This window comes from Neovison vison, chromosome 13 (genome assembly GCF_020171115.1).
Source record: "Neovison vison isolate M4711 chromosome 13, ASM_NN_V1, whole genome shotgun sequence".
Lineage (NCBI taxonomy): Eukaryota > Metazoa > Chordata > Mammalia > Carnivora > Mustelidae > Neogale > Neogale vison.
This window is the reverse complement of record NC_058103.1, coordinates 46564863-46587708: the sequence shown is the minus strand read 5'-3', so window position 1 is coordinate 46587708 and position 22846 is coordinate 46564863. Positions and strand designations below refer to the sequence as shown.

The 22846-nt window shown below is 36.3% G+C and overlaps 1 protein-coding gene across 1 annotated transcript; it reads left to right on the top strand.

Moving 5' to 3' along the window:
• The first annotated feature begins 653 nt into the window (after nucleotides 1-653).
• PSMC6 (proteasome 26S subunit, ATPase 6) lies at nucleotides 654-22418 on the top strand. The gene is made up of 14 exons (XM_044232218.1): nucleotides 654-779; nucleotides 1740-1819; nucleotides 1917-1956; nucleotides 2203-2255; nucleotides 4660-4727; nucleotides 5355-5469; nucleotides 8000-8087; nucleotides 9683-9744; nucleotides 9832-9955; nucleotides 10306-10367; nucleotides 12422-12542; nucleotides 12877-12957; nucleotides 17409-17480; nucleotides 21910-22418. Exons 1-14 carry the CDS (start codon nucleotides 695-697, stop codon nucleotides 22026-22028), a joined length of 1170 nt encoding a protein of 389 aa, XP_044088153.1. The 5' UTR covers nucleotides 654-694; the 3' UTR covers nucleotides 22029-22418.
• Nucleotides 22419-22846: the final 428 nt, after the last annotated feature.

The window sequence follows — 22846 nt, the reverse complement described above, 5'->3', positions numbered from 1 at the left end:
CACCTCAACATCTTCGCACTTGCTGTTTCCTCTGTCTAGAAGGTTGTTCTTCACTTTGTTGCTTGGCTGGCTCCTTTGTCAGATGCCCTTCTAAATTAGTTCTCCTTACCTTACTCTATAACATCACCATGTTTTATTTCCATTACAGTATTACACTCTGAAATTATTTTTTAATCTCCCCACCAGATCATATCCTTAGTACCTCACTCACTGAATGAGTAAGTGAATAAAATAGCCTACTCCCGTTCCAGAAGGTCCTTGATAACACTATGTTATACCGATAGGTATATGTGTTATCCCGATAGTTCACTGGAACTATTTAGAGAGACTGCGCATTGCCTACTTCATGCCATGTCAGTTTATCACAAAGTCAGCCGTGGTTTCTCGGGACAGCGGTGATTTAACAATATCGAGACCTCTCTGGGGACGACCAGGACAACAGCCCTCTGCTCTACCAAGTACGACCTGCAGGGGACGGTGTAGGTGGAGGCCTCCTTCGGTGCACTACGGCGCCCTAGATGAAAGGAGACACAGAGAGGGAAGAGTGGAGTACAGAGGCGGAGCCAACCGGAAGGGGCGGGGCCGTCCACGAATCCGCGCCCCTTGGGAGGCTTTCCTCCCTCGCCCCGCCCCTTCCCCCGCCCGGGCGGCCATGGCCATTCCCGGCATCCCCTATGAGCGACGGCTTCTCATCATGGCGGACCCTAGAGATAAGGCGCTTCAGGACTACCGCAAGAAGCTACTGGAGCACAAGGAGATCGACGGCCGTCTCAAGGAGTGTGAGTGCACCTTTCTTTCCACAGAGTCCTATGCCTGGACATGCTTCTGTCTCTAACAAAGCAGAGGCCCTTGGCCGAGCCCGGCAGCCGAGCCCCAGGGATAGGGAGGCCGCGGTCCAGGGACAAGGCGCTTTGTCATCCGGCCCTGAGCTTGGGAAACACAGCCTCTTCGGGCGTAGAAATGGCCCAGTCTGGTCCAGGTGACAGAGAGAACATCCCCAGATCGGAGATGGAAGTGGAAGAGGACTGGAGGAGGAGTGAGGAAGAAGTGGGCCAGGGATGTTTGCCAGACTGGGGTGCAAAGAGGGCGGCATAGTGAGTCCCGGGACCCAGAGAGGAGAGGAGACTTGGGTCAAGGAAGCTCAAGCAAGAGATGAGACTCGAGGTGCTGGCTTGTTATTGCGGTGGAGAGCCAGAGCGGAGCTTGAGAGAGGAGTCCATCGGTGGATCATAATAACCTTCGTCGTCTTTCCTCCTATTTTGAGTTGTACTCCACCAGGCATACAAGTTTCTCTCACCTCCTGAACTAAAAGGGCGCTTATATTTTTTCGTAGTGCACCTTCACTGAACAACCTGAGTGGTTTGATTTAATGGAGAAAGAACCACCTAATTCTGTAGATCACTGCTCTTGATGACCTTATTTAGGGTGGAATGCAGGTAGCTGAAGAGGTGAGGAAGGGTCTCTTTTATCATCTCAAAGAGTGTCAATATCTGTTATTAATGTGCTTGAACAAGTATTGCCAATCAAGAAAATAAAAATTAGGTGCTTTTCCTGTAACATTTCACTTTTAAGCATGTCCTCTACAAGCGGATTATTTCTTCTTTGTGGTTTCATACAGTGGATATAAAATATATGTAAAGTAAAAGAGACCAAAATAAACTTAAGTAAAGTGGTGCTTAGTGACTTAAACTCACTAAGATTATTGTTTAATTAAAAATGTTCAAATTATATTATTTCAGTAAGGGAACAATTAAAAGAACTTACCAAGCAGTATGAAAAATCTGAAAATGATCTGAAGGCCTTACAGAGTGTTGGGCAGGTAGGTAATGGAGTTTGGGGTATAGGGAGTGTTGGCAATTTGGTTTTTAGTTATTGGCAAAAAATAATGCTTTATTTTTTTTTTTTTCATTTCCCAGATTGTGGGTGAAGTACTTAAGCAACTAACTGAGGAAAAATGTAAGTGGATGGACTGTTAACTAGTAAAGGAAAAAAAGAGTGGATTCCCCTTCCTCCCACCATGAACTTTTGAAATGCTTATTAGTTTAATGATAATAATGAAGGTAGATGATATTCTTGCATAGACTGAGTTTTCTTTCACTTATTATCTTCTTGGAGGACAGAAATAAACCATCAATGTGGATATATATATATTTATTTTTCACTTTCTATGTTTCAATCTGTTCTTTCATTTTCTTCCTGTAGTCATTGTTAAAGCTACAAATGGACCAAGATATGTTGTGGGTTGTCGTCGACAGGTAACACTCTACCTCTGTACAGTGTTTTATAATTGGTAAAAGTGCTTTCATATATGTTATTTCATTCTTGAGGTAAGCAGGTCAAGCATTATACTCATAACTCCTAAAGGTGATTTGTTCAGATATAACACAAAACTTGAACTCAAACCATGGGCATTGACCTGGTATTCTCTATTTTCTGTACTTTTATCACATTGCTTCAGTAAGCTCTACATATTTAGAAATCTAAGATTTTAGAACTGGAAAATATCTCAGATCATTTTATTTTATTGTCTTTTTTTTTTTTAAGATTTTATTTGTTTATTTGTCAGAGAGAGAGAGAGCAAGCGAGCGAGCACAGGCAGAGTGGCAGGCAGAGTCAGAGGGAGAGGCAGGCTCCCTGCGAAGCAAGGAGCCCGATGTGGGACTCGATCCCAGGACGCTGGGATCATGACCTGAGCCAAAGGCAGCTGCTCAACCAACTGAGCCACCCAGGCATCCCTTTATTGTCTTTTTTGAAGAGACTTAGACCTTATCAATTACTTATGTTTTATATTTAAACATTCAGAAATGTTACTCAAAGACTTTTCTGTACCTAAGTTGATTTTGTATGAGTTCATTTAGATTAGGATATGCAAATTGAAATAACTGCAGATTTCATTTTGCTGTCATAAAAAATGTCAACAAATGGCTTTAAGTAATTTTAGGAGGCTCAAAGTCAGTTCATGTACTATCCTATTCTTCAGGAAGTATTTTTAGAACTTTCTTATAGATTCATTGGAAGAACTTTTTCTGAGAGTTTGTCATATCATGGGTTCATGTTTGAAAACATTGATACAGCATGGCTGTAGAGTGGAATTTAACCCAGGGACTAAATCTTAATCCTAGTATTTTGCCTCGCATATAAGTGGGAAGACATTTTCTAAATCAAAATATTAAATGTCTAGCCTGACAAAGGAGTTCTGTGTCCTTTACAGAGCCTTCTGGATTCCAAAAGTTGGTATTTCTAAGATACTTCATAATTGTATGAGGGCAAGAGAGTATTTGAAAAATGGAAAAGATAAGAAAAGCTAGGGTATATATTTTCTATACATGAAAATGTTGAAATAACTTTACATTGATTTTTGTGTAGCTCTTTTCAAGAGCTCATAGTAGCAACTTTTTAAAGTTTAATCCGTTATATTAAAGCTAGTATTTTTGCTTATCTCCACTTCATTTTCATTGGCACTAAATCCTAAATTTAGAGTTCTTTACAAAATCCTGTGAAAACTAGTAATTTGTATGATTCTGAAATTGTATTGGCAAGTAGTTTTTTAAACTCTCAAAAATAACTTAATTTTAGAAAAGTAACATCTTACTCTATCCAAGTAAGTTACCCTGCCTAAATTTGCCAGTAAGTTGTTCAGTATGATTCAGTCTAATATATAATGTATATTGTAATATACATTATAATAGGTATATATAATGTAATATATAATATATAATGTAGCATAATACCTGACACGTAGCAAAAAGCATGACTGATGATTGCTGGGGTATTTTTTAGTTTTGGTTTTAGTATTTTTTATTTTTTTAGGATTTTATTTATTTATTTGACAGAGAGATCACAAGTAGGCAGAGAGGCAGGCGGGGGTGGGGGGGAAGCAGGCTGTCTGCTGAGCAGAGAGCCCAATGCGTGGCTCAATCCCAGAACCCTGAGATGATGACCTGAGCTGAAGGCAGAGGCTTAACCCACTGAGCCACTCAGGCACCCCGATTTTAGCATTTTAATAAAAACCTCTAAGGGGATACAGAATGAGTGTATTTCTCCCTTATTTCCTGTAGTCAAGTAACATGTTCTTCCCCAAAGCTATAGTTTTTAAAGTAAATCTAAAGGGCATATTACCAAAGTAACACTGTACACCTTAAACTTAACATGATGTTATGTGCCAAATTTATTTAATTAAAAAAAAATAAAAAGACTTTAAAAGAAAAATAAATAAAAGGCATACCTTTAAAATGCTTCCCTTTCCTTCCCCCAAAATGTTCACTTAGAGATTTCTGTATAAATACTTTGGTACTAATTGCCAGTCATTATATTATAGTGCCTAAATCAAAATAATGAGCAAAACTGTATCAAATAGTGAGCCTTTGAAAGTAAATTACTAATACTCATTTCTTTCTTTAAAAATAAGGCCTTTTCCACCACAAACTTTATATATTGGTGATTTTACATTTCACATTGAGTTGCACAGTGGGCATTCTTTTGAGGGAAATAACTTTGAATTAATTACCTTTATAAGCCTTTCTGTTGGCATGTGTTTATAATCTGATATTAGTGTTCTCTCTGAAGAATGAAATTGAGTATTTGGCTTCTAAATATTATGCTCTTGTTGAAGTATTTCCCCTTTTAAGTGTTACGTAACACTTTGTTTTGTAAAATTAGCTTGACAAAAGTAAGCTGAAGCCAGGAACAAGAGTTGCTTTGGATATGACTACACTAACAATCATGAGGTAGGTTTATTAGTCTATTTATTTTACTTTTATTTTCATAGAGGGAAGATTTTAGCCAAAATACATGCTTCTTGGGGGGTTGGGGGATGGGGTAACTGAGTGATGGGTATTAAGGAGGACATGTGTGGCCATGAGCACTGGGTGGTATATGCAGCGAATGATTTGTTGAACACTTCATCAAAAACTAATCAGGTACTGTATGCTGGCTAATTAAACATAATAATTAAAAAAAAACAAAAACAAAATACATGCTGCTTTTTTAAAAGATTTTATTTATTTGAGAGAGAGAATGGGGGGGATGGTGAGGGCCCAGGGAGAGGGAGAAGCAGACTCCCTGCTGAGCAGGGAGGCCGAAGTTGGGCTTGATCTCAGGACTCTGAGATGTGACCTGAGCCAAAGGCAGGTGCTTAACTGACTGAGGCACTCAGGTGCCCCCCACCAAATATATGCTTCTTGAAATCAATGAGTATCTTGCCACTTTTTCCCTTTTATTAATTTCTAATTAATGTAAATACATTTTTATGAGATCATCTGAAGATGCTTACATAAGCAAGTCGTTTATACTCTGTCTATAGGCTGAGAGAAAATACATCTTATAAAAGAAAAATACATATCTTGTCATTATAGATATTTGCCAAGAGAGGTGGATCCATTGGTCTACAACATGTCTCATGAGGACCCTGGGAATGTTTCTTATTCTGAAATTGGAGGACTATCAGAACAGATTCGGGAATTAAGAGAGGTTGGTAGTATATGCTTTGTTCTCTGATCTTTTAATAAATAGTACTGGTTTTAAGATACCCAGAGGGAGAAAGAGAATGAAAGATTACTTTGTCCAAATAGTAATTACTAAATATTATACATTTAATATTCTGGCTGAGAGTTAAATAGCACTGAATTTCTAGCTATGAAAATTATAGGTATTGTTAATTTGGAGATAACTTGGTGTTGGAAAAACCCCGCTCTTTTTGTGACAAAAAGGAAAAGAAAAAGCTAATAATTGATAAAAATCTAATGCCCATGCCATTTGTGGTTTTGGTTATAGGTTACTAGAGTCAGAGCTCTTTTGAGTCATGTGTAATACAGTTTTTCCCGTAACCTTATTAATGTTAGCTTCCCGTCCTTAAAGTAAGTCACCTGTACCTTAAAATTTTTTTAAGATTTAAAAAAAAATTTTTTTAAGTAATTTCCACATCCAGTGTGGGACTCAAATTCACAACTCCAAGACTAAGAGTCACATGCTGCATGGACTGAGCCAGCCAGGTGCCCCTGAACCTTAAATATTTTATTTGATAAATAAAATAATATTTGCTGCCAATTAAGAAAAATACTGGCTTTAGGGTAGCTTAAACCTTTTAAACTTTTAGGTGAAGAATGAAATGAGAATTTCTTAGCTTTCCTTGGTTCATAACACAGATGGTTTTTTAACAATTTTTTTTTTTAGTTTTTTTTTTTTTTTTTAATTTGTTTGAGAGAGAGAGAGCACAAGCAGAGGGGTGAGGCAGAGAGAGAGGGAGAAGCAGACTCCCCACTGAGGAGGGAACCTGATCCCAGGCTCGATCCCAGGAGCTGGAGATTATAACCTGAGCCAGAGGCAGACAGTTAACCATCTGAGCCACCCAGACGTCCTAACCATTCTCTTTAAAGCAGATTTAAAGCATTTTCCTATTGGTTTCATCCTAATAGAGGATGGAAATATTTAGGAATGGATGAGAACAGTTATTGTGGCTTATATCATCTGATTTAAGCACCAAGCCAGTAATTTTCAGACATTAGCATATTAAGTTTTCCAGAACTCTTATTAAAGATACAGATTCCTAGGCCCTCTGCATGATTTTGATGCAGTAGATTGGGGGTCAGGACATAGAAGTTAGCATTTAAACAAGCATTCCAGGTGATTATGGAACCAAATTGTGTTTTATTTTGTTTTAAGATTTTATTTATTTATTTGACAGACAGAGACCACAATTAGGTAGAGAGGCAGGCGGAGAGAGAGGGGGAAACAGGCTTTCTGCTCAGCAGGTTCTCTGCTAAACAGAGAGCCTGATGTGGGGCTCGATCCCAGGACCCCGCGATCATGACCCAAGCCGAAGGCAGAGGCCCAATCCACTGAGCCACTCAGGCGCCCCCAAATCGTTTTTGACAGTAGTTAAGGGAGCACTAGCATCATTACAAGTAAAAGTTTATTCTTACTTTGTAGTTAATGAAAGGGCAGCAGAAGAAGAACGAGTGCTTCATGAAACTGTGAGATCTTGTCTACAGTGATTTGCTGTATCAGCCATAGCAGAAAGTCTCTGTCTCTCTTACCTTGCACACACACACACACACACACACCCCTACACAACCCACAAAACATGCACATGCAATACTTTCTATCTGCAGACACTAAGAATATCGATTTCTTACACTTTTTATTTATTTTAATTACACCTTATACTTTTTGTTTATTTTATTTTAATGACAGAACTATTCAATAGAAGCTCATTTCTCAAAGTTACTGGTACTATAAAGAGTTAAATTTGGGTAGTTAAACCCTCAGTTTTTCTATTCTCCAGCTTTCTTTGCTTGAATCAATCTTAGTAGGAGATTGAGAGCAGAATATATGGTTTTTTTTTTTTTTTAAGTTTCTTTTTCTTTCATAATCTTCTGTGGGCTTGAACTCACAACTCCAAGATTAAGGGTCACCTGCTGTACCAACTGAGCCAGCCAGGTGCCCTGAAATATGATTCTTTTAAGGCTGCTCCAACAAAATGACAGTATGAAAATTTTATATGCCTTTTCTCCTAATGGCAGTTCTAACTTACTCAGTTCCCCCATTTTATAATTATTTTGTGTTGTAGTCCCAAATGCAAAATAATATAGACCATTTTTGTTTTTTCTTTTTTGCTTTTTTGTTTGTAGTGTGGTTTTTTCATTGAGGCATAATTTACATTCAGTAAAATGCACAAATAATAAATGTACAGTTCACATTTGTCTTCACAAATTATATGCTTATGTAACCATCACTTCATTCAAGTGTATAGTTAGTTAAAATAGCTACAGACTTTTAAATTAGTTTTTACCTAATTAAAAAAAATCTTAAATCTACTTGAAGAATAACCTCTAATATAAATGGCTTTATATTATATGTATTATATATTATAGCATGGAATTCTAGATCTATTATGAATTATAACATGTATATCTAACTATGCTGATATTACACTTAAAGTATTTTAAAGTTTATCAAAATCTTTACCGACATTTTAAGAAACAGTCAACTTCTTTTCTAGGTGATAGAATTGCCTCTTACAAACCCAGAATTATTCCAGCGTGTAGGAATAATACCTCCAAAAGGCTGTTTGTTATATGGACCACCAGGTTAGTGTTGAATTATGTCTGACCTACTAATAAATGAATGAAGGAATGTTTTAAAAAAGTAAGGTGAAAATTTAATGTGGGCTATTCCAGCCTCCACTCTCTTCAGAGTAAGAAAGGAATACATGATGTCTGTCTGCTATTCTCTGAGGTATGCTTAGTCCTCTTTGCTTCATAGGATGTGCATCTTAACATGCCGTATAATTCTGGTGCATTGGTCCTATGTGGTTCACAGACCTCTGGCTCTGGCTGTTCCTTAGACACTTTCAGGGAGTCTGCAAGGTCAGACCTTACTTTGATAATACTTAGGATGTTAGTTACCATTTTCACTCTGTTGACTTCTGATGGTGCAAAAGCAGTGTGGGTAAAACTGCTCATGCTGTAGCATGAGTCTGTTACGTCAGTGGCATGAAATGGTACAAGTAGTCATCGTGTTATTGACTGTTCATACTTGCAGTATTTTTTAAAAAAATTTGAGTTTCACTTTTAGATGTTCTTGTTGAAGCCGTAAAAATTATTTTTATTAAGTCCTGATTTTTGAATAACGTTTTATATTCTATGTGATGAGATGGGAAATACATGTAAAATACTTCTCTTTCATCCTGAATAGGATAGTTATCTCTAGGAGAAGCACTTGTGCCTTGAGTTGTCAGCTGAAATTAGCTGCTTTTCATAGGATATCATTTTTACTGGAAAACACAATTTATAGACATTCTGTCATTGTCAGACCGGTTTTTGATTATTCAGATTGATTAGTCTTATCTGGCAAACATTTTTTCAAAAATGAATGTAGTTAGCCTGTTACGTTAAAAACAACTGACACCATCTGTAGCCAGTGATAAAATTTGAGCTTTCAAGTGAAAATTAGACAGTAGTTAAGGAGTTAAGTTTTCAAAACTTATATCTGACAACTTTTAAACATTTTTTTGGAGAGAAAGTGCGCATGTGTAGTGAGGGGGAGGAAGGGCAGAAGGGAGGGAGAAAGAGAATCTTAAGCAGGCTTCACACTCAGCAGGGAACCTGACACTGGGCTCCAGCTCACAACCCTTAGATCATGACCTGAGCTGAAATCAAGAGTTGGACCTTAATCAACTGAGCAAGGCACCCCCATCTGAGAACTTTCTGATGTTAATACCTTAAAGATGAGATTGGTAATATTAATAAATGTGGCTTTTAAATATTATATAATGAAAAATGCCAACATTTGGAAGATGAACCAGTAGTTGTCCAAATAACCAATAGTTGATGTTATAATATCATGCATAGGTAAAAGATGCATTCATGACACAGGAGAGACCAGTGGATTATAATGTAACAGACTTATGTAGTGTCTGTAAATTGGGTTTGATATATTTTTGAAGGTACGTATTCAGCATGTTTAGAATTACAAGGGATATTTTGAATAAAATTTAAAATTTTAATACTGAAAGTTGAAATGCTTTAGAATTTTAAATGGGGAAAAAAAAGAATTTTAAATGAAAATTCTCTTTAGAATTTAGCTTTCATTTTATAAAATTTACTAGCTGGAGGATAACATAAAAGGCTTTTGAAAATTTGTTTTGCTTTCCATCTAATTAGGACTTCTTTTGTCATTTTAGGCACAGGAAAAACACTCTTGGCACGAGCTGTTGCTAGCCAGCTGGACTGCAATTTCTTAAAGGTAAAGGGAAGATTCTTTCTGTAGCTGTTGAAATTAAATTTTATTTGAACTGTCTTATATTTACCTTAATGTTTTTCCTTTAATCAGGTTGTATCTAGTTCTATTGTAGACAAGTACATTGGTGAAAGTGCTCGTTTGATCAGAGAAATGTTTAATTATGCCAGGGATCATCAACCATGCATTATTTTTATGGATGAAATAGATGCCATTGGTAAGAATAACACCTTTAAAAGTTTATTTTGAACTTTTTTTGAAAGTATTAAGAAATTTCTTAAAAATCTGAAGGAACCCCCCTTCATCTCTAACTGCAAATTGTGTGAAATAGCAAAATGAATTGAAGGTTACTTTAAAAAAAATTCTTAAGAAAGTTTAACCAGTTTTAATTTGACTGACAAAATGAGAAATGGCTTATCAAAATCAACTCTAACTTCATCAGTATAATTCTTACTATTTAATTTTTATTTTAATGTTTTTAACTCCAGATACTGTTATTCTGTTACCTTAAATGATGGTTGTAGAGGAAAAGAATAACGCATTTGAGTTTCCATATCATTATTTTAGGTGGTCGTCGGTTTTCTGAGGGTACTTCAGCTGATAGAGAGATTCAGAGAACTTTGATGGAGGTAATATTTGGTAAAGAGGGTTTAAAAAGAAGCCACTGTGTATTAAATGAAAACACTGGATATTTGAAGGTCAAAATGTGGACATTGGTTTACATGAAGAACACACTTAAGGCTGCTGTGTGGCTCAGTTGGGTGAGCGTCCAACTCTTGATTTCAGCTCAGGTCATGATTTCAGGATTATGGGATCAAGGCATAAGTTGGGCTCTGTGCTCAGTGGGGAGTCTGCTTGAGATTCTTTCCCTCTGCCCTTCCCCATGCTCACATGCTTTCTCTCAAATAAATGAATAAGTCTTTTAAAAAAACCACACACTTAAGTATAAAATTTGAAAATATTGTCAGGAATAAACACATTTCTGTACCACAATCTCTAGTAAGAAAATGTCTGTTGGAAAGTAATAGGAGTAGTTATAAAATTCTATATGATATATAGGTATACTACTCCCTGTATTTTGAGCACACCAGCCATTCGGATATTTAAATTGTATATTCTTCTGATGTTCACATTTTGTGAACGTGGTTTTGCACTTGTTTCATTAAAACATTTTATAAGTTATCGACATACTAAAACTAGTGGCAATAAGTGATTTATAATTATGAATGAGGCTGCTCTAAAAATCGCTAACACTTTTCCTGAGAATAAGAAGAAATAAATTAGTTTTGATAATTGAAGAAGATGGATGTTGTAATATTAGAATGTACATAAAGCGTTTCCCCACTCCAAATTCTATGAAAGTGATGGCAAGACCCCAAACGTATTTTTCATCTTCTACAAAGCTAGGTAGCATAAGTAATAGTGTCAAATTCCATCTCAGTAGGGGTAGTTGAAAAGGACTTTTCATAAAATATAATGATCTGCTGAGAGTATATACAGCATTTTCAAATTCTATACTCCTGGAAACCTTAAATTGAGGTATTTTGAAGCAACGGATGCTAGTTTTGTTGTTGTGTTGTTGTTGTTATTTTTAAAGATTTTATTGTTTATTTGTCAGAGAAAGAGAGGGAAAGAGAGTTTACAAGCAGGGGGAGCAGCAGGCAGAGAAGCAGGCTGCCCACTGAGCAAGGAGTCCGATGCGGGACTTGATCCCAGGACCCTGGGATCATGACCTGAGTCAAAGGCCCATGCTTAACCGGCTGAGTCACCCAGACAGCCCACACTGATGATAGTTTTATACACATAACTGATACGTTGTTAGCTCTCAGGTATTTTGGGAAAGAGATAGACATATTGCTAAGCTAGGTATGTTTTAAAGAGTTTGTTGAATGCAGTTAGGTTTTTAAATATTCAAGAAAACTTCAGTAATTGAAGGAAATATGCTTAGTGTCTCAGTATTTCTTTGTGTAGTGGAATTATTTGAAAAGGTATGTAATAGATTTATTATCAGATTTGTGGAAATGTCATTGTATCTGGTTTTCTGAACGTGAATTTTTTGTTTGGCATACCATAGTACTGTATATATTAGATTTTATTAGTAATGTTTTTAAAAGTAACTATGAAAAAAAAATTGAACATTGGAAATCAGATCCAAATAGTTTAATTTTATAATACTTGACTAGGTGGAAACCTTCCAATTTATTAAAACTTTTTGATATCTATAACAAGGTACATAGTTCAGTAATGTATCTTGGAACCTCCAAGGCTGAAAAACCAGAGGGAATAGCGAGAGAAAGACTTTGAAGTAGGTGTATGGCTGGAACATTCCAGGAGTAGCAAAGATGCCAGTGTGTGTATGGCAGAGTAAATGGGACAGTGGTAGCAAGAGAAATCATAGAAGTGATGGAAATCAGATTGTATATAGCCATATTGAGGTCATTATGTAGGAACTTCTGCTTTTATTTTTTTATTTTTGTCATTGAAGGATTGTGAGCAGAGCAATGATAAAGTCTTTATATTAGAGAAGGAAGAGATAGTCCATCAAATGGTCATTCTGGAGATGGCATGCTCTCTGTAGACAGTATATTTCATAGTATTAGAAATATAGAAGTTGTATACTCTCTATTTTTTAATGGGTGTTTTGTAAAAATCTGTCAATGATTTTTATTTATAAATATATTAGTTACTGAATCAAATGGATGGATTTGATACTCTACATAGAGTTAAAATGATCATGGCTACAAACAGACCAGATACACTGGATCCTGCCTTGCTTCGTCCTGGAAGATTAGACAGAAAAATACGTGAGTTAAAGTTCTTCACCTGCTGTGTATTTTCTTAGTCTGTGTCCACTTCTCTTTCCCTATCTCTTCCTTACCCCCTACTTTGTTTAAAATCAAAAAACCTGGGCGCCTGGGTGGCTCAGTGGGTTAAAGGCTCTGCCTTTGGCTCAGGTCATGAGATGGAGCCCCGCATCAGGCTCTCTTCTCAGCAAGGAGCCTGCCTCCTCCTCTCTCTCTGCCTGCCTCTCTGTCTACTTGTGATCTCTGTCTGTCAAATAAATAAATAAAATCTTTAAAAACAAAACAAAACCAAAACCTGGCTGCAAAAGAATTTCTTAAAATTTTTTATTTTCAGATATTGACTTACCAAATGAACAAGCAAGATTAGACATATTGAAAATCCATGCAGGTCCCATTACAAAGCATGGTGAAATAGGTAAGGAAATAACCATTTTATGTATATTTACATTTCGTAAATGAAGCAGAATGCTAATAGATATCACTAATAGTCTACCAAATCTGGTTTCAAATTCAGCAAACATGGAGATCTTAAATTCAGCTCATATTTATTGAGCATCTTTTGTACGTAAGGAATTGTTTCAAGCGCTGGAGATATAGCAATGAATAAAAGAGACAAATGCCTGCCTTACAGAACTTACATTCTTGTCAGAAAAGACAGACAAGGTCAGTAAAATGTTTAGTATATTAGATGGTGATATGTGCTATGGAAAAAAAATAAAGCAAGAAAAAAAGAAATAGATAATGCCAGGAGCCAGAATGAAGGGATACATTTTTAAATGGAGGTGAGGCACGGGGAGCAGAAGGAAGACTTACCAAGAAGATAATTTTTAAGCAATGACCTGAAAAGGTGAAGGAACTAGGTGTAGATAATTTGGGGGAAAATGATACAGAGGGAATAGCGAGAGAAAGACTTTGAAGTAGGTGTATGGCTGGAACATTCCAGGAGTAGCAAAGATGCCAGTGTGTGTATGGCAGAGTAAATGGGACAGTGGTAGCAAGAGAAATCATAGAAGTGATGGAAATCAGATTGTATATAGCCATATTGAGGTCATTATGTAGGAACTTCTGCTTTTATTTTTTTATTTTTGTCATTGAAGGATTGTGAGCAGAGCAATGATAAAGTCTTACCTTTTGTTATTTTTAACTTTGTAGTGTCGAAAATTTTAAATGCATACAGATTGAGATAAGAGTATAACAAACTTCTGGGGCGCCTGGGTGGCTCAGTGGATTAAGCCGCTGCCTTCAACTCGGGTCATGATCCCGGGGTACTGGGATCAAGCCCCGCATCGGGCTCTCTGCTCTGTGGGAAGCCTGCTTCCTCCTCTCTCTCTGCCTGCCTCTCGCCAACTTCTGATCTCTGTCTGTCAAATAAATAAATAAAATAAATCTTTAAAAAAATATATTTAAAAAAAAAAAAAGAGTATAACAAACTTCTAACCCTAGGTTACTCATCCCCTACCCAGCTTTAATAATTTTTAACTCTTGGCCAATCTTGTTTCATCTGTAATCTCTTTCACCTCTTATCTTCCTTCTGGATTTCTAAAAAGCAAATCCCAGGCATTGTATTGTTTCATCTATAAATATTTTGAAACTGATGTTAAATAAGATCATTCTGGTTGCATCTAGGGGGCGAGGATAGAAACAAGAGGATTAGTTAGGAGGATATTTTAATAATCCAGACAAAAGATGGTGGTGTGATGCAAGGCAGTACCAGAGTCTTAAAATAATGAGATTCTGGACATATTTTGAAAATAGAGGTGACAGGGTTTGCTAATGAATCAGATGTGGGGTTTGAGCTAAAGTGAAGAACCATGGAAGTCTTAGATTTTTGAGTCATGCTAATGGAAAGATGGGGTTGTCATCGATTACAATGGGGGAAGACTGGAAAGATTTGGTTTTAAACAGAGAATAAGGAGTTTGATTCTGAATATATTAAAGCTAAGAGGTCAATTCAATACCAAGTAAAGATGTTGATTAGTAAATCTATATGCATCAATAATTTATTTTGGGGGGGGTCTATGCTGGTGATGTAATTATGGATAATAATAGCATAAAAATTTTTTTAAAGTCTTAAGATTAGGGTTGCCTGGGTGACTCAGCTGGTTACGCAGCTGCCTTCAGCTCAGGTCTTGATTCCATGGTCCTGGGATGGAGTCCCACATCAGGCTCCCTGCTCAGTGGGGAGCCTGCTTCTCCTTTCTCTGCTATCTGTTTCCCCTGCTTGTGTGCATGCTCTCTCTGTCAAATAAATAAAATCGTTAACAAAAAATAAAGTCTTGAGATTAGATGAGATTTCCGAGGAAGTAAATATGGATAGAACAGAGGTTCAGCAAGTGAGCTGGGATAATTCCGATATTAAGAAGTTGAGATGAACCATCAGAGACTGAGAAGGTATAGTCACACAGTGGGGAATTAAACCAGGAGCTGGTGATGTCCTAGAAGGTAAATGAAGGAATTATTACAAAGAGGGGGTAATTCCCTGTTAGATGCTGACAGTGGGTCAGATAGAAAGACTTCTGAGAATGGACCTTTGAATTTGCTGTGTGGAGATTATTGGTAACCTTATCAAAGCATTTTCTTCATAGCAGTAAGAGTAAGAGCCTACCTCAGATGGGTTTCAAGGAGATTGTAGGAGAGGCTTTGAGTTCAGACATTTTTTCCAAGGAGTTTGCAGCAAAGGGAGAAGAGAAAAAACTAGCTATAGTGGAAATGGAGATAAAGATTTGGAGGAGCTTTCTTTAAGGTGGAAGAATTTATAACATTTTTTTAATGCTAATGTGAGTGATCTAGAAGAGAGAGAAATTGGTGATGCACTTTCCTTGAAGAAAGGTTGGCCCTGTATATGAGCATGGACTTTGCATTTATGAGAATAGGAGGAAAGGCAGAATAAATAGTTGCTAATGATGACAGTATTTCATATATGGCAAAAACTTGTAGAATTTTTCTTCTGAATACGTTTATTTTCTCCGTGAAGTAGGAAGCAAGTTCAGAGTGAAGATGGGGAATTATTGTTAGACATTTGAGGACAGGGGAGAAATGATAAAATCATTATGTCCAGAAGTGAGAGAGTGCAGTCTAGGATAGAGGTCAGCAAACTATTGCTGTAGGCCAAATTCTATCTGCTTTCTCTTTTTGTAAGTAATGTTTTATTTTAACAGCCATTGCAAGGTGTTTATATATTGTCTGTGACTGGTTTCCCACTACAATAGCAGAAATTAATAGTTTTGACAGAGACCACATGGCCTGCCTAAAATATTTACTGTTCAGCCCATTACAGAAAATTTGCTGACTCCTTGACCAGGGGTCATTATACTGTTCTAGGGTAATTGCCAGGCAGCTTTACAAACCCTTAGAGGCTAATGATCCAAAAATGATTAAAATTGTTGGTTATTGCCTCTCACTAATTTCCTCATTGCTTATATGAAAATAGTTTTGAGCTGGAAAGACTAGGCTAAGCTAGAGATGCCACTTTGTAGATTTTTTCCAATACTGAGTTCTTGCTAGATACCAAATACTTTGCTAACCTTGGGAATCCCTGCTGTCAGGATGCTTACATGAACTTGAATGAAAATTAATGAATGAGCATCTGTCTAATTTCAAATACAGATTGACATACTGCAGATGGCTTGACAAAGGTGTCTCATCAGAATTACACTGTAGTAGGCCATGCTGTCTCTTATTTCTCTTCTTATTCTATATCAAGTCCATAACTGCTATTCCAAACCAATAGCTCTTTATTTCAATTCTGTCCTATGGATAAAAAAGTCATATAACCATTACTGTTAACATAGATCTGGTACCTCACCACTTGGAGCTTGCATAGGAACCAGAAAAGCTAGCCATTTAAAATAGTTGTTTACATAAACAATGAATTTTGAAACACTAAAAAAAAACACTAAAAAAAAAAAATTAAATTAAGAAAAATAATTGTTGGGGCGCCTGGGTGGCACAGTAGGTTAAAGCCTCTGCCTTCGGCTCAGGTCATGATCCCGGGGTCCTGGGATCGAGCCCCACATCCGGCTCTCTGCTCAGCAGGGAGACTGCTTCCCTTCCTCTCTCTCTGCCTGCCTCTCTGCCTATTTGTGATCTCTGTCTGTCAGATAAATAAGTAAAATCTTAAAAAAAAGAAAAAATAATTGTTTAAAATATATGATTAAAATATGATGAAAAATATTTCTTTTTTTTTTTTTTTTTTAAAGATTTTATTTATTTATTTGACAGAGATCACAAGTAGGCAGAGAGGCAGGCAGAGAGAGAGGAAGGGAAGCAGGCTCCCCGCTGAGCAGAGAGCCCGATGCGGGACTCGATCCCAGGACCCTGGGATCATGACCTGAGCCGAAGGCAGCGGCTTAACCCACTGAGCCACCCAGGCACCCCAATGAAAAATATTTCTGATCAGTTTTGGTGTATTTTATATTAATGCACTAAATTTCATTTTGGTTAATAGCTGGTTCTGAATATTCTAGGTTTATTCAAATCAAAGATTTGGTCACAGTTTTTATGAGTCATGGCTTCACAGATAACTCAAGTTCACATATCCATAACTGTTTCAATACATAGAAACAGGTTAAGATGCTTTCAGGTATTGATGGTATTTCTTGGTTTTAAAGTTTCAGAAGTTAAGTATTTCTGTTTAGTACTGGCTTAACAAAAGCATAGTTTTGGTTGTTAATATTGTGGAGAATTGCTAAATATTATGGAGGAATGTTAATAGATAGATACCTAGCTGATCAAATTCAGAGCAAGCTCTGCAGTTAAGTTTTCCATATGGGCATAAATCAAGAAAAGATCTAATTTATTTATTTATTTATTTATTTATTTATTTATTTGATTTATTTCTGATTTCCAGTATTTTTTCCTACACAGATTATGAAGCAATTGTGAAGCTTTCAGATGGCTTTAATGGAGCAGACCTGAGAAATGTTTGTACTGAAGCAGGTATGAGTTTAAAGTGCAGTGATTTTGACTTGTTAAAGTGCAGTGATTTTGACTTGTTTAATTTGCTAAAAATGTGTTTGGGTTTATTCAGTAGCAGAGCCTGGGCTTTGCAAGGGTATGGGTGCTTGGATTTCTGAGAATTGATTCCAAGAAGCAGGCGAGAACAGGCAAGTGAGTTGAAAAGAAGCAAAACTATAATAAGGGTGTACTACTGAGGTAGATGCTATAGTCCGGGGGGATTTGATTTGGTGAGACCTCAGAGAAACGTACTGAATGCCTTCCAGGATTACTTGGCTGAAGTATGGAGACTGGAGCATTTATTTACCAGCTTTCATCCCCCATGAGAATTTGCCCTTGGGGATGTTAACTCCTTTATACTTACGGATGCCTTAGGGCAGAATGTGGAAAGACCTGCACGTGATAGCATGCTGGCCCCCTGAAGTAAGTCTGGGACTGTACAGAACACTCTGCCACACCTCTGGCTGAAATCAGACTGGGCCAGCACCAGAAGTAATCTGCAAAATGGATAACATGTTTTCTCATACCAGTCTGTTAATAATAAGCTTTGCAAGATTGATTTATGAATTTTCTGATCATGTAACTTGTATAAAATGTAATTTTTTTTTAAGGTTTTATTTACTTATTTGAAAAAGAGAGACAGAGAGAGAGAGAGAGAACAGGCAGGGGAAGGGCAGAGGGAGAGGGGGGCTGAGAAAGGAGACTGACCTGGGGTTTGATCCCAAGACTCTGCGATCATGACCTGAGCCGAAGACAGATATTTAACCTACTGGGCCATCCAGCACCTCAGATGTTACTGTTTTTTAATATATTTTCTCTGTGGATTGTGTGATTCTATTTTTATTTTATTTCTGGTACCAGGTGGCTTTAAAACCATAGATTCCTTTAGTCTTTGACTTCCATACAGAATCTTAGAATTAAAAAAATTAGGGGTGCCTGCGTGGCTCATTTGGTTAAGTGACTGACTCTTGAGCTTAGCTCAGGTCCTGATCTCAAGGTTGTGAATTTATTATTGTAATAATTAAAAAATATTTTTTGCAGTAGTTTTTATAGTTACTGACTGTCATACGTTGTGGATGAGTAGTTTTTAAGTATACAGATGAGGTTTCCTTTTGTTTTTACATCACCTATAGCCTTATTTTAACATTTCTTATAAATTAGTGTTTATTTTATTTTTTTCAGTGTTCCAAGATTCATTGTTTATGCACCACACGCAATGCTCCATGTAATACGCGCCCTCCTTAATACCCACCACCAGGTTCACCCATCCTCCCACCCCCCTCCCCTCTAATAGATTAGTGTTTAAAGGTGTTGCTCAGACAGTCTTCTCCGTAAGAGTATCTTCCTGGGTATACTGTGACTGAGTATCTGGATCAAAAATCTGCAGGTCTAGGAGCTCCCTCCATACACATCAGAGTAAATAAGAATCATAAAGACTAGTCTAGGGGCACCTGGGTGGCTCGGAGGGTTAAAGCCTCTGCCTTCAGCTCAGGTCATGATCCCACAGTCCTGGGATCGAGCCCCACATAGGGCTCTCTGCTCAGCAAGGAGCCTGCTTCCTCCTCTCTCTCTGCCTGCCTCTCCTGCCTTACTTGTGATCTCTGTCAAATAAATAAATAAAATCTTTGAACAAAGACTAGTATACAGAAAATGTTGTGTGGTAAACTTGCATGTGGCTTTAACTACTTGGAATAACTTAGGACATTCTCTTTCCAAAATCTATACTGGACCAAATTATTATTAGAGTACTGTTTTGTAAATTGGAATCCAAACAGAAGCAATGTCATAATCCTAAAGGTAGATATCATCAGATTCTGATACTTGCTTTTTTCACTTTTTCAGTTTTATTTATTTATTTTTATTTTTATTTTTTTAAGATTTCATTCATTTGAGAGAGAGAGCGAGAGGGAGAGAGACAGAGAGAGCACAAGGAAGGGGAGGAAGCAAAGGCAGATGGAGAAAGAGAATCCCACTCCCTACTGAGCTGGGAGTCCAACATGGGGCTTGATTCCCAAGATCTAAAGATGTGACCTGAGCCGAAGGCAGATGCTTAACCATCTGAACCAGATGCCCCTTTTTTCAGTTTTTGAGAAGTAATTAACATATATGACCACATAAGTCTGTGTACAGCATGATGCTTTGATTTACATATATTGTGTAATGATTACCACAAGAGCTCAGCTAACATTTATCTTCTCATAGAGATAGAATTAGAAAAAAGGAAAAATAGTTTCTCTTTATAATAAGAACTCTTAAGTTTTACTGTTTTTCCTATATATCATATAGCAATATTAGCAGTAGTCATGTTGTACATTACATCCCTGGTACTTATTTATAACTAGAAGTTTATATCTCACATATTTTTTAAAAAGTTATTTTTATGGGGTGCCTGGCTGGCTCAGTAGGTAGAGCATGGCAACTTTTTGTCTCTAAATTGTGAGTTCAAGTCCCATGTTGCGTGTTGAGCTGACACTTAACCCCCCCAAATATATATATAATTATATATAATAAGTATATATAATAAACATATTATATATAAATAAATAAAAGAATGTGGTATTTCCAGTAAAGAGCTATAACTTCTGTGTGGATTATAATTTTAGCTTTCTAAATTGCCTGGGACATTCATATTTGTAGACACTGAAATTCTTTGGTTTCCTTTTTATTAGACTTTATTAGACTTCAAGCCTTTTTTGCTGACATATCTTTCTGTAATTGAAAATAAACTTGATTCAGTTATAGTTGTCTTTTCCATTCAAATCCTAACATTATTGTCCTTTTTGGATTAGAATGTATCTCAGATTCAATCATTCATTAAACAATGATTTGGAAATAGTCACATGCACAGAGTTTGGAAAAATAACTTTCCTACTATAGTTGCGGCCTTCAAAATAGGTTTTGTAACTTCACAATTAAAAGACTAGAAATTTCCATTTACCTGATTTCTGAGTACAACATAGGGTGACTATTTCAAAGACTATATAGAAATTTTAAGAGGAAAGATAGGAAGTAACCTTTGAAATTTTCTATTCCACTGATGGTAAGTGAAAGTCAATATAAGCAGATCTTCAACGAAAATATAGTAGGATTCATTTAATTAGCAGATAATGAAAACTTACTAGCTTTAGCTTATGAAATTAGGATTGTCACAAAATCTTGAGCCCATATCCATGGTATACCTAATGTTTCAGAACACACACACACACACACACACACACACACACCTTTCAGTCCTTTGTCAAGTAGTATTTGACAAGTAACTTGTCAATAACTTGAGTTTTCCAAGTTTGTGATACTTGAATATCAAAGTCATAGAAAAATACCAGTTTGCACATTAGTCATATAAGAATATCAGTTTGTAGATAAATAAGGTAAATTTTAATATGTGAATAGTGGCATTGGTTTTTGATACAAAGCCCAGTGTTGACTTTCTTTAATTCCTATAATTCCTCTTCTCTAAGCTTTTGATTTTTAATAAGGAAAGACCATCAAAATTACTGGAGGTGTTTTGTGTTTTTCCAAACCATACTTGTGTTCCCTCCTTCTAGGCAGTTGTTGCCTGTTAAGAAGCTACAGCTTAAAAATGTGATTTGTTGATAGTTTTACTTTTGCTTTTTCAGAATGTCATTGGATACGGGGACTGTGTGAGCTATATTTTTAATATCCAGATAGTTGTCTTGTTGATGTCTAGCTTTTGGTTTGGAAAATAATGCTCACTGTAGTTAAGGAAATTAATTGAACAGTGATGGTTGTTTTTAACAAATTAGAGCTACTGGCTCAGAAGTTGTAAATTTAGGCTTCTTCACATTTACTTCGTGGAATTACTTAGTTTTCATAAAAACACTTTTTTTTGGGATATATAATTGAACAAATAGCATTATGTTAATTTCAGGTGTACAGCATTATTTGATACTTGTTTTTATTGTGAAATGACCACTATAATAAATCTAGTTAACATCCATCACCACATGTAGTTAAGAAGATAATTTTTTCTGGTACCGAGAACTTTTAAGATCAACTTCCAGCAATTTTCAAATATATAGTACAGGGGTTTTTTTTATGATTTTTATTTACTTATTTGTCAGAGAGAGAGGGCACAAGCAGGGGGGAGCAGCAGGCAGAGGGAGAAGCAGGCTTCTTGCTCAAATCCCAGGACCAAATGTATACCAGATCCCCAGGGCCTTAGGATCATGACCTGAGCTGAAGGCAGATGTTTAACTGATGAGCCACCCAGGCATCCCTACAATACAATATTATTAAATCTAGTCATCATGCTGTATATTGCATCTCTAGGACTTATTTTATAATTGGAAGTTTGTGCCTTTTGATTGCCTTCACCCATTTTGCCCACCCTCCTTAGTTTTCTTTTGAAATCATTCACATATTTTATATGTTGTTTTATTCTCCACAGGTATGTTTGCAATTCGTGCTGATCATGATTTTGTAGTACAGGAAGACTTCATGAAAGCAGTCAGAAAAGTGGCTGATTCTAAGAAGCTAGAGTCTAAATTGGACTACAAACCTGTGTGATTTACTGGAAGGTTTTTGATGACTGCATGACAGATACTGGCTTAATGTAAAAATAAAGTTAAGGAAAATAATGTATGTATTGGCAATGATCTAATTAAAAACATGAATAAAAGTAAGTATGAATAACATTGTAAAAATTAGTAATTCAGTAATTCTACTTTTAAGATTGGTACAGAAGAAATTTGTATGTTTGTTAATGTTGCATTTATTGCAGCAAAAGTTATAAGACTATGTTAAAGCTTTTCGTATTTGCTGTGTGAGCATTTTGTAAAACATTGAAAGTAGTTTGAAATAGTACGAGAGCATTTCTTATGACTTATTTTATATCATTTGTTTTCCTCATCCTGAAAAGTTGAATAAAATCTGTTTGATTCAGTTCTCCTACACAAATTTTTGTCTTTTTTAAAAGTACATTTATTATAGTTCTTTAGGTTCTTTAGTAAGTAAACTACTTAATCACTAAAATGAATTTTATTTAGATGATAGGTTTTGAATTTTAAAACTGCACCCACATTCAGTGTTCCTAAGAACATGTTGTTAAACAAAGCATAGATGTGTATGTTTATATCAATAATGGAAGGTTTTGTTTACTTTTTACTTATGATTAGGCTGTGTAATAGTTAATTGGAAAAGTACATGCACATCCATAACCTTTTTTTAGATTATGATTAAAAGTAATTGCTAACAAATGTGACTTGGTTTTCTTGATTTATGTGAGATGATTGTTCCCTTTTTAGAATGTTAAGGTCTGGTCCCTCTTCCAAGAAGTCACACAAAAATACACACAATTTTGCATATACTAAAATTAAAGGAGATTT

Coding starts and splice junctions, on each gene's coding strand:
- PSMC6 (XM_044232218.1), top strand. CDS start 695: ATGGCGGACCCTAGAGATAAGGCGCTTCAGGACTACCGCAAGAAGCTA. Junction 9,745..9,831: donor TGGACTGCAATTTCTTAAAG/GTAAAGGGAAGA, acceptor TCCTTTAATCAG/GTTGTATCTAGTTCTATTGT. Junction 12,543..12,876: donor AAGATTAGACAGAAAAATAC/GTGAGTTAAAGT, acceptor TTTTATTTTCAG/ATATTGACTTACCAAATGAA.